The 14144-nt window shown below is 45.1% G+C and overlaps 1 protein-coding gene across 3 annotated transcripts in view; it reads right to left on the reverse strand.

The window, feature by feature from the left end:
- The window catches only part of LOC307039638 (uncharacterized protein), a 32589-nt gene extending 18679 nt beyond the window's left edge, over window positions 1–13910 (reverse strand). For 2 of the 3 annotated variants that reach the window (XM_079681899.1, XM_079681897.1), the window contains exons 1-4: window positions 12455–13910; window positions 9485–10409; window positions 6991–7130; window positions 4631–4774 (exon numbers count right to left, since the gene is read on the reverse strand). In XM_079681899.1, the coding sequence (XP_079538025.1) occupies window positions 4631–4774; window positions 6991–7130; window positions 9485–10394 (1194 nt within the window). In that variant the 5' untranslated portion in view covers window positions 10395–10409; window positions 12455–13910. The remainder of the gene's footprint in view (window positions 1–4630; window positions 4775–6990; window positions 7131–9484; window positions 10410–12454) is intronic. The other variant, XM_079681898.1, reaches the window with a different exon arrangement.
- Between the last annotated feature and the right edge of the window lie 234 nt (window positions 13911–14144).

Below are 14144 nucleotides of genomic sequence, written 5' to 3' on the forward strand. Positions count from 1 at the left end.
TCAAACCCAGTGTTAGAGTCAAACCCAATGTTAGAGTCAAACCCAGTGTTAGAGTCAAACCCAGTGTTAGAGTCAAACCCAGTGTTAGAGTCAAACCCAATGTTAGAGTCAAACCCAATGTTAGAGTCAAACCCAGTGTTAGAGTCAAACCCAGTGTTAGAGTCAAACCCAGTGTTAGAGTCAAACCCAATGTTAGAGTCAAACCCAATGTTAGAGTCAAACCCAGTGTTAGAGTCAAACCCAATGTTAGAGTCAAACCCAGTGTTAGAGTCTAACCCAATGTTAGAGTCAAACCCAGTGTTAGAGTCAAACCCAATGTTAGAGTCAAACCCAGTGTTAGAGTCAAACCCAGTGTTAGAGTCAAACCCAATGTTAGAGTCAAACCCAGTGTTAGAGTCAAACCCAGTGTTAGAGTCAAACCCAGTGTTAGAGTCAAACCCAATGTTAGAGTCAAACCCAATGTTAGAGTCAAACCCAGTGTTAGAGTCAAACCCAATGTTAGAGTCAAACCCAGTGTTAGAGTCAAACCCAGTGTTAGAGTCAAACCCGGTGTTAGAGTCAAACCCAGTGTTAGAGTCAAACCCAGTGTTAGAGTCAAACCCAATGTTAGAGTCAAACCCAGTGTTAGAGTCAAACCCAATGTTAGAGTCAAACCCAGTGTTAGAGTCAAACCCAATGTTAGAGTCAAACCCAGTGTTAGAGTCAAACCCAGTGTTAGAGTCAAACCCAATGTTAGAGTCAAACCCAATGTTAGAGTCAAACCCAATGTTAGAGTCAAACCCAATGTTAGAGTCAAACCCAGTGTTAGAGTCAAACCGAGTGTTAGAGTCAAACCCAATGTTAGAGTCAAACCCAGTGTTAGAGTCAAACCCAATGTTAGAGTCAAACCCAATGTTAGAGTCAAACCCAATGTTAGAGTCAAACCCAATGTTAGAGTCAAACCCAGTGTTAGAGTCAAACCCAATGTTAGAGTCAAACCCAATGTTAGAGTCAAACCCAATGTTAGAGTCAAACCCAGTGTTAGAGTCAAACCCAATGTTAGAGTCAAACCCAGTGTTAGAGTCAAACCCAATGTTAGAGTCGAAACCCAATGTTAGAGTCGAAACCCAATGTTAGAGTCAAACCCAATGTTAGAGTCAAACCCAGTGTAAGAGTCAAACCCAGCTGGATGAGCGCTGGTCGAGGAAACGTTTGTTATGAAAACAAGAACTCAGAACTCATAACAGCGTGTCAAACACTCGCCTTCGTTTTACTACGGATTCTACTTCCTGGAACGACGGTGTTGTGAAACTTGAATGACTGAGGGCAACAATCACTTCTCCTCCAACTACGAATGTAACGCGTCACTGCTGTGGAGCGTTCAAAGACTGTTGGAAACGTCTCAACTCGCGGCAAACAGTACAAAACGCAATGGAAAACAAGGCAAGACAATGAAGTCAAATTCAAAAGGAATAAACGTGTTGTCTTGAACCAAAATGGCCGACTTGGAAAGCTTGGGAAGTGACATTGACTGTGTGTATATGGAAAGGCTCAAACGACTGAAATCATCAAGGAGTGCAAAATTGAAATCAGACAATTAATGGAAAATGTCTGCAATGTGGAACTGGTTAAGTCGAAAATGGAAAGTGAGTTTACAAAAACTACGCAAGGAAATGGAACAGTTGAATGATTCTGTTCAAGCTTTAATGTCCACTGAGGAGGAGAAAGAAAGGGATCAGGATGAATGGTACCACCTCAAAGCAGCTGCCTTGGAAGAGTTTACTCAGGAGGTCTTAAAGTGGATCGCTGATGCTCCTGTGTCCAATGTGGTCCAGACAAAAATAAAAGGACATGAGCGTTGCACCTCAGGACAGTATTTCAAACGTAAAGAGTGTTCATTCACAAAGTTCAAGGAGATCGTCTCGGTCTTCTGTCACATCTGCTAAAATAAAGTTGGAAAGTCAAAATGCAGAATTGTTAGCACGAGCTGCGAGGCTGGCTCAGAAGCAAGCACTGGAAAGGGAGGAAGCTGGTTTGAAGGCAAGAAAGGAACAGCTGGAACTTGAAACAGATATTGCAGCAAACACTGCAAAATGAAGTGTAATCAAAGGAATGGAGGATCCTCATGCAGGCATGTACCAAGCAGGAGACAGAATGAATATCTGGATAACTCACAGTTTGGGAGTAGCTTACAGCATTAGAGCAAGAAAATGCACTTTGAATGCTAACAAGCATAAACCAAACGTCAATAAAACTGAACATGCCGTTAATAGTGAAACACAATTCATCCAGCTCGTCTTCGAGCACGAGAGAGGGCAATATGAACAGCTTAATAAGCATCATGGGAAAACAGACCATAATAACAGAAACAATGTAAAGCAACAGAAACTTTCTTCATTACCCCCGCTCAGCATTCCTACCTTCAACGGAAACCCTGTGGACTGTCGCTCCTTCAGAAGAGCATTTGAGCATGGTATTGAAGAGGAAACAGAAATCAGTAAGGACAGGCTATACTCTCTTGGCCAACCAAGAGAGCTCGTGCGCAGTTACCAATATATGCAATCTGACAAAGGATACAAGGAAGCAAAAAGGTTGTTGAAGCATCATTAAGGAGATGGATATCTTATCGCGACGGCCTACATCGACAAGGCTCTCAATTGGTCATCTATTAAACCTGAGGATCCACAAGATTTAAAAAGCTTTGCTGTGTTTCTTAATGGATGTCTCAATACAATGGATAGTGTGGAATACATGGAGGAAATGGATCACCCAATCAACATGCGAGCTGTTCTTTCTACTCCCATATAAGCTGAGAGGAAACTGGAGGGCTAAAGCTTGTGATATACAAGATAGAAACAACAGAAGACTTAAGTTTGAAGATCTCGTGAAGTTTGTCGACCATCACCCTAGAATCCTTTCTCATCCAGTGTTCGGAAACTTAAAGGAAATTCCAAATACATCAGCAAAGACAAGCTACACATTCGTTCCTGCTACTCCCAGCCCAAGGTTTCGAACAGAGTAGAAGTGGTTTTGCCACTAGCGTATCCCCCATACCTCAGAAAGAAAACCGTAACCGACACAGTGACACATCCCAACGAAACCGATGCATCTACTGTAAAGGAGAACATCATCTTTCTGCTAGCAATCACATTCTCAAAAACACCCACAAAGAGAAGTTGGAATTCCTCAGAGGCAAAGGACTTTGCTTTGGATGTTTGGAAAAGGGCCGCATGAGTAAAGAATGCAAACAAAGACATACCTGCAAAGAGTGCAATCTCACACACCCCACTCTTTTGCATTCCAGTGATATAGAGTCGAGCAAAGGAAAGGTAAAGACTGTTGCACATGCTTTAGTGGATTTGGATAAAGATGATTCACGGAAGGAGGTTATTGGGGCCGGGGAGCTTGAAGTCTATCATTCCTGTGAAGGTGAAAACTAAAAAGGGTAATGCCATCATAACAACATACGCCTTTACGGACCCAGGTAGTACGGCTACCTTTTGCACAGAGTCCACTCTACAGCAGCTTCAAGTGACCGGACGGAACACGGAGATACTCCTACGAACAATGAAGAAAGAGGAGTCAGCTAAAACATCTGTTGCATGTGACCTGGAAATAAGTGGTCTTGAAAGTAACCAGTATGTAGCACCTGTTTATTCCCAAAGCAAAATACCAGTACGAAAGGCCAATATTCCCTCTCAGGAGGACGTGGGACAATGGGAATACCTGAAAGAGGTCAATATACCACATTGATGCAGAGGTTGGCTTGCTAATTGGGTGCAACGGGCCAAAAGCTCTCGAGCCATGCAAAGTCATAAACAGCCGAGGGAATGCCCGTACGCCGTTAAGACCATTTGAGGTTGGAAAATAGATGGACCTCTAGGAAGGTCAGATACGACTCGTTGGATTAAGCCACTCGTTACAGCAAACATAATTTCTGTTATAGAAATCGAGGAATTGTTGAAGCAGCAAGTGAAGCTGGACTTTCCAGAACATCAACACAAGGAGCGTCTGGAAATGTCAAGAGAGGATCACAAGTTCATGGAAAGTGTCTCTAATTCTGTCAAGTTGGTAGAAGGACACTATAGTACTGGGCTGCAATTAAAGGAAGAAGGAAGCAGAAATAACTCCTTCACAATAAAGTCTGTCTGCAACAAGTAAACAAACACTTTAAAATGCTCAGTTTGTGAAAGCAGTTTGGACCAGAACAAATATTTTAACTGGAGTACTAAGAAGTATTACTGCAGTAAAGGAATATTACCAAGGAGTAGAAATAGTCAGGCATGTAAAGTTAATGTCCTGCAATGATACTGAAAAATAACAATTCTATTCTCTGTCGATCCACCTCTTCTCCTTAGTTTTAACGTCTTGTAGATTGTTGCTATTATTGCTTTTAAATTGTCTATTGTTTTTACTTGTACTTGTTTTATGGTGTGTGAGCTGAGCTGTGTGATTTCTGTTTGTTTTCTTTATTTATTTGATTGAACAGCACTTTGGTCTGGAGATTTTAAAGTGCTTTATATTGTATTGTATCTGTAATACAGAACATATTGAAATCTGTCCATCTCTGTTTCTCATTAGGTTTGTCACAATTCCCCCTGAAGATGAAGACTTCAGTAGATCAAGTTTGTCTCTGAGCATGTCCTCTTACCGTCCTGCAGACGTTAGGCTCGCTGACCAGAGACAGAGAGTCGCTCCTCAAAGAGAGGAGGTCCGAGCAGGCCATCTCTCCTGGATCACTGCCGGAGGAAACATCCGAGGGGAAACACCGCTCAGCTGCCAGGAACCTCGGAGACTGGAAACACGTGAGAAACACGGAGAAACACGTGAGAGACACGGAGAAACACGTGAGAGACACGGAGAAACACGTGAGAGACACGGAGAAACACGTGAGAGACACGTGAGAAACACGTGAGAGACACGGAGAAACACGGAGAAACACGTGAGAGACACGGGAGAAACACGTGAGAGACACAGAGAAACACGTGAGAGACACGTGAGAAACACGTGAGAGACACGGAGAAACACGGAGAAACACGTGAGAGACACGGGAGAAACACGTGAGAGACACGGAGAAACACGTGAGAGACACGGAGAAACACGGAGAAACACGTGAGAGACACGGGAGAAACACGTGAGAGACACGGAGAAACACGTGAGAGACACGGAGAAACACGTGAGAGACACGTGAGAGACACGGAGAAACACGTGAGAGACACGGAGAAACACGTGAGAGACACGGAGAAACACGTGAGAAACACGTGAGAAACACGTGAGAGACACGTGAGAAACACGTGAGAGACACGGAGAAACACGTGAGAGACACGGAGAAACACGTGAGAGACACGGAGAAACACGTGAGAAACACGTGAGAAACACGTGAGAGACACGTGAAAACTAACTCTGTTAGCTTCATATCAGTCCCCGTACCAGAGGGGCATCTCTGTTAGCTTCATATCAGTCCCCGTACCTGAGGGGCATCTCTGTTAGCTTCATATCAGTCCCCGTACCAGAGGGGCATCTCTGTTAGCTTCATATCAGTCCCCGTACCAGAGGGGCATCTCTGTTAGCTTCATATCAGTCCCCGTACCTGAGGGGCATCTCTGTTAGCTTCATATCAGTCCCCGTACCTGAGGGGCATCTCTGTTAGCTTCATATCAGTCCCCGTACCTGAGGGGCATCTCTGTTAGCTTCATATCAGTCCCCGTACCAGAGGGGCATCTCTGTTAGCTTCATATCAGTCCCTGTACCTGAGGGGCATCTCTGTTAGCTTCATATCAGTCCCCGTACCTGAGGGGCATCTCTGTTAGCTTCATATCAGTCCCCGTACCTGAGGGGCATCTCTGTTAGCTTCATATCAGTCCCCGTACCAGAGGGGCATCTCTGTTAGCTTCATATCAGTCCCCGTACCTGAGGGGCATCTCTGTTAGCTTCATATCAGTCCCCGTACCTGAGGGGCATCTCTGTTAGCTTCATATCAGTCCCCGTACCTGAGGGGCATCTCTGTTAGCTTCATATCAGTCCCCGTACCAGAGGGGCATCTCTGTTAGCTTCATATCAGTCCCTGTACCTGAGGGGCATCTCTGTTAGCTTCATATCAGTCCCCGTACCTGAGGGGCATCTCTGTTAGCTTCATATCAGTCCCCGTACCTGAGGGGCATCTCTGTTAGCTTCATATTAGTCCCCGTACCTGAGGGGCATCTCTGTTAGCTTCATATCAGTCCCCGTACCTGAGGGGCATCTCTGTTAGCTTCATATCAGTCCCCGTACCTGAGGGGCATCTGACTCTCTAACCTTCAGTGAGAGGCACAGGATTAAACACACATCACTTTCACCGTGTGTCGATAGTAAAGATTTGATTATAATCTGAGACACGGCTCTGTGTGTTTCTGTGCTGGTCCCTGAAGGCAGCATCTCCTGCTCCAATGGGATTCCTCCTTATCATTCAAACAGACGTTTAGTTCAGGAGGATAATCTCAACGTATTAACACCACTTTATTGTTTTAGTGGTGACCATCATAAATGTATTGAGTGACTGACAGGGTGTCCTGCTTCCATGTTCAAATCACAACTCACCTTTCAGAGCTGCTTTCATCTGGAGGTCATCATGTGTTCATATATTCTAAGTGTGTTGTTTTAGTCTGTAAAGTGTCTGAAGGTGCTCTATAAATCAAATGTATTATCCTTATGATGTAAGGCTGAACAAACCCATTACATGATGGATATAGAACTCACTGAGATACACTTCACATGAGGAGGAACATGAGACCTCCATGAATATGATGACGTGTGGAAATGTGAATATGAGCGATAAAACCATCAAGGCGCTCCTGATCGCTCAATACACATCCAGATTAACATTTCAGACATCTCAAACACACGGTGCGACAGGAAGAGGAATAATAAGAACTCTAGCTGAAGAGAGAGAGAGGAGGCGTCAGGCTGACGGAGGAGGCAGCGTTTAAACAACAGCAGAAGAAGAAGATAGGTTACAGCAGCTTCCTGTCTCACCTCCTGAGTGATCTGCAGCGCCGGGAGCCCGCCTCCACACTGCAACGCTGCCTCCTCATTGGCTGTCAGGTCCTGGTCCCGGTCCTGGTTGACGGCAGTGTGTCCTTCATACTCGCCTTGGTCTAGTTCTTGAGTCAACGCTTTGTGTGAAATGACAAAAAGGAAGTAGACTACGTTACACACTGAGTATGTGACTTACTGAGTGAGTACGTGAGTTACTGAGTTACTGAGTACGTACGTGAGTTACTGCGTACGTACGTGAGTTACTGAGTACCTGCGTGAGTTACTGCGTACCTGCGTGAGTTACTGCGTACCTGCGTGAGTTACTGCGTGCGTACGTTACTGCGTGCGTACGTGAGTTACTGCGTACGTACGTGAGTTACTGAGTACGTACGTGAGTTACTGCTTACGTGAGTTACTGCGTACGTGAGTTACTGAGTACGTACGTGAGTTACTGCTTACGTGACTTACTGCATACGTACGTGAGTTACTGAGTGCGTACGCGAGTTACTGCATACGTACGTGAGTTACTGCGTACGTACGTGAGTTACTGAGTACGTACGTGAGTTACTGAGTACGTACGCGAGTTACTGCTTACGTGAGTTACTGCGTACGTACGTACGTGAGTTACTGAGTACGTACGTGAGTTACTGAGTATGTACGTGAGTTACTGAGTACGTACGTGAGTTACTGCTTACGTGAGTTACTGCTTACGTGAGTTACTGCGTACGTAAGTTACTGAGTACGTATGCGAGTTAATGCGTACGTGAGTTATTGCGTACGTACGCGAGTTAATGCGTACGTACGCGAGTTACTGCGTACGTACGCGAGTTACTGAGTACGTACGCGAGTTACTGAGTACGTACGCGAGTTACTGCGTACGTACGTGAGTTACTGAGTACGTAAGTGAGTTACTGCGTACGTACGTGAGTTACTGAGTATGTACGTGAGTTACTGCGAACGTACGTATGCGAGTTACTGAGTACGTACGTGAGTTACTGAGTACGTACGTGAGTTACTGCGTACGTACGTGAGCTAATGAGTACGTACGTGAGTTACTGCGTACGTACGTGAGTTACTGAGTACGTACGTGAGTTACTGAGTACGTACGTGAGTTACTGCGTACGTACGTGAGCTAATGAGTACGTACGTGAGTTACTGAGTGCGTACGCGAGTTACTGCGTACGTACGTGAGTTACTGAGTACGTACGTGAGTTACTGCGTACGTACGTGAGTTACTGAGTACGTACGTGAGTTACTGCGTACGTACGTGAGCTAATGAGTACGTACGTGAGTTACTGAGTGCGTACGCGAGTTACTGCGTACGTACGTGAGTTACTGCGTACGTACGTGAGTTACTGAGTACGTACGTGAGTTACTGCTTACCTGAGTTACTGCGTACGTAAGTTACTGAGTACGTACGCGAGTTAATGCGTACGTACGTGAGTTACTGCGTACGTACGCGAGTTACTGAGTATGTACGCGAGTTACTGAGTACGTACGTGAGTTAATGCGTACGTACGTGAGTTACTGAGTACGTACGTGAGTTACTGAGTACGTACGTGAGTTACTGAGTACGTACGTGAGTTACTGAGTACGTACGTGAGTTATTGCGTACGTACGTGAGTTACTGAGTACGTACGTGAGTTACTGAGTACGTACGTGAGTTACTGAGTATGTACGTGAGTAACTGCGTACGTACGTGAGTTACTGAGTACGTACTTGAGTTACTGCGTACGTACGTGAGCTAATGAGTACGTACGTGAGTTACTGAGTATGTACGTGAGTTACTGCGTACGTACGTGAGTTACTGAGTACGTACGTGAGTTACTGCGTACGTTGTTTTTTGGCATGCATGTTAAATTACATAGCGTTTAGCTCACACTTTTACCCAAAGCGACTAACAATAAGTGCAGTAAACCATAAAGATTCAAACTAAGAACAACAACAATGCTGACATATTAACTTCAAACAAGCCGGACCATAGTAAGAGCAGCTGGTACAGGTCAGGTCAATGCTTACGTAGTTTTTTGGTACGTATGTTAGAATCTCTGAACGTAAGTTATTCTGTAGGTTAGTTACTGCATACGTTAGTTATGTTATATCTTTGTTAATGTGTACGTTAGTTATTCTGTTCCTCCGTAGGTTAGTTACTGCGTACCTAAGGTATTCCTTCACGGTGATAACACGTGTTACTAGGTACGTTGTAATTCCACACCACAGTAAATGTGTACGTTACTTATTCTGCAAACTCGTTACTGCGTTTGTTGTTCGGTACTTTATTTCTTAATGTCTGTTTCTGGATCAGGGACTGATGACTGTTGGCTTTGGTCCAATGGGTGATCATGGTTTAGTTCCTCCGTAGGAAACGTTGAAATAGTCCAAACACACGTGCACACCTTTATCTCTGTCTCTATCTTTACTCTGCTGTCAGAACCCAGGAGAGAAGAACCGGTTCATAAAGAGGCTTACATTCAGTACAGTTACTGCTCACCTCTGTCCAGTCTTTCAACCAGGGCATGGTCCTGGTCCTGGTCCTGTGTCTGGATCTGGAGCTGAGTCAGGGACTGGGAATGGTCCTGGTCCTGTGTCTGGATCTGGAGCTGAGTCAGGGGCTGGGAATGGTCCTGTGTCTGGATCTGGAGCTGAGTCAGGGGCTGGGAATGGTCCTGGTCCTGCGTCTGGATCTGGAGCTGAGTCAGGGGCTGGGAATGGTCCTGGTCCTGCGTCTGGATCTGGAGCTGAGTCAGGGGCTGGGAATGGTCCTGGTCCTGCGTCTGGATCTGGAGCTGAGTCAGGGGCTGGGAATGGTCCTGGTCCTTTGTCTGGATCTGGAGCTGAGTCAGGGGCTGGGAATGGTCCTGGTCCTGCGTCTGGATCTGGAGCTGAGTCAGGGGCTGGGAATGGTCCTGGTCCTGTGTCTGGATCTGGAGCTGGGGCTGGGAATGGTCCTGGTCCTGCGTCTGGATCTGGAGCTGAGTCAGGGGCTGGGAATGGTCCTGGATCTGGTCCTTGACATACTCTTGCTCCTGGTAGACTGGAACTGGATAAAGACCTTCACAACCTACAGGACCCTGTTCCTGGACCTTGTCCTGGTACTGGTCTTGATTGATGAATGTCTGATGGAGGACTTGAGACACACCCTCCCCTCCTCCAGGACTCTGGTCTCCTGTCTGCCCTCCCAACGGGTCCTGAGGTGGATCTGGATCACGTTCATTCTGCTCCGCTTCATCCTGAACACGTTGATCCAGGTTCAGGTCCTTCTGTAGATCTTGGTCCAGGTTCAGGTCCTTCTGTAGATCTTGGTCCAGGTTCAGGTCCTTCTGTAGATCTTGGTACAGGTTCAGGTCTTTCTGTAGATCTGGGTCCTTATCCAGAGAGGATTCTGGGAAATCTTTCTCCATTGCCGTGAGTCAAATCTGGAAGGAGATTTAAGATTTTCTCTTTGTGTTTTTAATCAAATTTAGTTTACAATAGACCAGCACTATGTACTTTATGTATGTGTGTATCTATGTATATATATATATATGTGTATATATATGTATATTTATGTTTATATGTGTATATGTATATATATATATATATATATATATATATATATATACACATATGTATATATATGTGTATATATATATATATGTGTGTATATATATATATATGTGTATATATATAGGTACTGTGTATATATACACAGTACATATATATGTGTATATAGATATAGGTACTGTGTATATATACACAGTACACAGGTTATGCTGTGAAGCTGCGGATGGAGAGGTGGGTAATGTCGACTGTGTAGTGAACATATTTAAATCTCTCTCTGAGCTCCTCTGAACTCTGCAGACAGAGAACCCCCAGGGGGGGTAACGAGGACAATAAGAAGAGCTGCTGTTAAAGTTCAAAGTAAAGAGGGACCAGACCAGGTAACACAAAACACACCAAACAGAGAAAAACTAAGGAGTGCTAACCAGAGGAGACCAGGACCAGGAGCAGAACCGCAGACGACGATCACACCCAGAACATAAGAGAACACCCGGCTGCAGTCCAATAGTGCAAAAATCAGCTCCTATCGTCTTCTCCTATCCACTATCCCTCTCCTCTGAGCGAGAGGTCACGGGGTTAAGGAATAGTGGATAGGAGAATTCAAAAGGACTTAGGAGAAGAGACTGCTTTGAGAATCGAGCACTTTCACTATCCGACTTGTTTATGACGCGCCAGCGGACGTCCTGAGTGTGCGTGTGCTGCTGTGAGGAAACCATGGAAACCAGTTTTCTATACAGCGGGTAAACCCACTGCAGAGCCACTATTTCAAGTATACTACGTCATAGAGTGGCGCAGCATGCTGGGCATGTAACATGCATTCAAACAGTCCTTCGGCGCCACTCGATGACGTAGTATACTTGAAATAGTGGCTCTGCAGCAGTTTTACTCGACATTGAGAAACGGCCACCGTGTTTTTGTTTCAATTCCTGTTTCATTTAGTTACAAACATGTGATATATCTGAACAACAAAGTGGGCAAAAATCATTTTATTAATTTATTGGAAACATTTTCATGATCGCTTTTTTCGTTTTATATTTTTACTTACTATCATTTCCATTCAGTCAGTCATTAAGTGCTATTCAAATGTTAATGTGCTACATATCCACACAAACAGACAACGTGTGCAATCCAATGAATGTTACTCTAACTGGGTTTTGATACATCTCTCTTTTTCTTCTCTCAATTATTTTATTTCTTTTGTGAACTCTAATCAATATTAATGAAACTATTGTTCGTTTATACATTTTAAGAATGGCCTTTATCTTTTTTGAGAATTAGTTCTTATTTGACTTTATTTATTTGGGTCTACGACAGATGATACAAATTTTTGTCTCAGTAAATGTGTGGCAGGGGTGTTTGTGAAAATAACGGGGACAGAGCTAGGTTGCGTTCGGATAGTCCAAAAATCATCTCCTAAGTTCTAACCCATATCGTCTATTCCTTGACCTCTGAGTGAAAGGTCATGGGTTAAGGGATAGTGGATAGGAGAATTCAAAAGGACTTAGGAGAAGAGACTGCGGTACTTTAGAGAATCGACTGCACTCTCACTATCCCACGTGTTTATGATGCGCCAGCGGACGTCCTGAATGTGCGTCTGCTGCTGTGGGGAAACTATGGAAACTACAGTTTTCTATACAGAGGACTACAACATGGATGTTTAATAAGAAGGAGGGACTCATCTAGAGACTCCGTGCTCTGATGCTGTTGCTTTATGCTTTATGAACGTGGACAACAGCAGCAGGTGAACACACAGGAAGTGAAAACTAGAAACGAGGAGAAAATACATTTCAAAATAAAACAGGAAACTCTCAACTTAAACTAAAATCATGACAATTATTTTAAATGTTTCCAAAAACTCAATCAGAACTTTGTTTATCACCAGATCTGAGTTCCCCCCCCCCCTCTCAGGTGTTTCTCTTACTTGCAGGTCCTCCTCTTCCTCACTCTGTCTGCTCCTCTTCCTCACTCTGTCTGCTCCTCTTCCTCCTCATCCTCCTCTTCCTCACTCTGTCTGCTCCTCTTCGCACCCTTCCCCTCTAATTATAGCAGCACTAATGAGATTATACAGAGTGGAGCTTAACCACAGCGTGACGTGACCTCACACACACACACACACACACACACACACACACACACACACACACACACACACACACACACACACACACACACACACACACACACACACACACACACACACACACACACACACACACACACACACACACACACACACACACACGTTCCCCATTGACTTACATTAAGAAAGAGCCGTCTGTAGCAAACAGCAGTGAACTCTTCAGCCCTGATTCAAACCTTTAGGGTCTAAAAGCCTCCAGGGTCTGAGCAATAACTCCATCTGACTGACAGAGAGAGGCGGGGCCTAATAGGGGCGGGGCTTGTGGTAATCAAAGCACCATGGAAGAGGAGGAGGCAGTAGTGGCTCCAGGGGGGCGCTAGAGGGTGCACTGAAGCTCCCCCAGGATAGTCTTTTTTTTATTATGTGTGAAATTCATAATTTGAAAGAGGATTGATTTGAAAATAATATGCTAAAGTACAAGTAACCTACTTCTGGCTCTCTGTGTTTCGTTCAAGCTCTGCTCAGAGAGAGAGAGAGAGAGAGAGAGAGAGAGAGAGAGAGAGAGAGAGAGAGAGAGAGAGAGAGAGAGAATTGTGGTTAGCATCTGGTGCTAGCTACGCTAACGGATATAAGGAGCTTTTTCAACAACAAGCTGGAGGAGAGTCCTCTCCTCTCAGACTGGCCCCCCCCATGTGAGGTCGGCCCAGACCCTGGGGTTTTTTAAATCAACACTTAAAACTCTCTTCTTCTCTCTGGCCTTCTAGGCCTCTCTTATCAACAATAACTTTGAGGACCTTTCCCCTCTCTGACCTCTGACCTCTCCAGGTCTCATTAGAGGGAAGCGGTTTGCAGAGTGGCTTAGACAGGCCGGGGAGTGTTACGACTCGTAGACCCAGCGTTCCTCCCTATCTCTCATCAATTTCCAACTAAGGCTCCAGTGGGGACCTTGTTCCCTGAGTGTGCCTCTCCACCTCTGTTTCTTACTCTCTCACTTGCTGCCCTTTGCCCTCAACCTATCCTAAGGGCGTGCTTGTTCTTCCGTCTGTCTGTCTGTGTCTGTGTATTCTCTTGTTCCGATGAACCCAGACACATTTGTTCTTGTTTTGTCTCTATCTCTACGGCGGGATCCGGAGTCGAGGCTGATCCTCTTGCTGTGGTCCTGTGTCCTGGATCCTCTATCCTGAGTCCTGGATTAAGTCGTGGACTTCGGGTCGTGGCTGAACCTGTCTCTGCGGTCCTGCCTGGGTCTCGTCATGCTGCCTCCCTGAAGGCTCCCACAGGATAGCTGACATCCTCGTGGATTAATCTTCTCATTACAGAAACATGTATTTCCTAACATACGGTCTACCTACGCTGTAAATATATTATCTCTTGATTTCCACACGGCATCTATTGCACGTCTGTCCGTCCTGGGAGAGGGATCCCTCCTCTGTTGCTCTCCCTGAGGTTTCTCCATGTTCCCCTTTAAACTGTGGGGTTTCTCTGGAAGTGTTTCCTTGTACGATGTGAGGGTCTAAGGACAGAGGGTCTA

This window comes from Notothenia rossii, assembly GCF_949606895.1.
Source record: "Notothenia rossii genome assembly, chromosome: 5".
NCBI classification, from domain to species: Eukaryota; Metazoa; Chordata; class Actinopteri; order Perciformes; family Nototheniidae; genus Notothenia; species Notothenia rossii.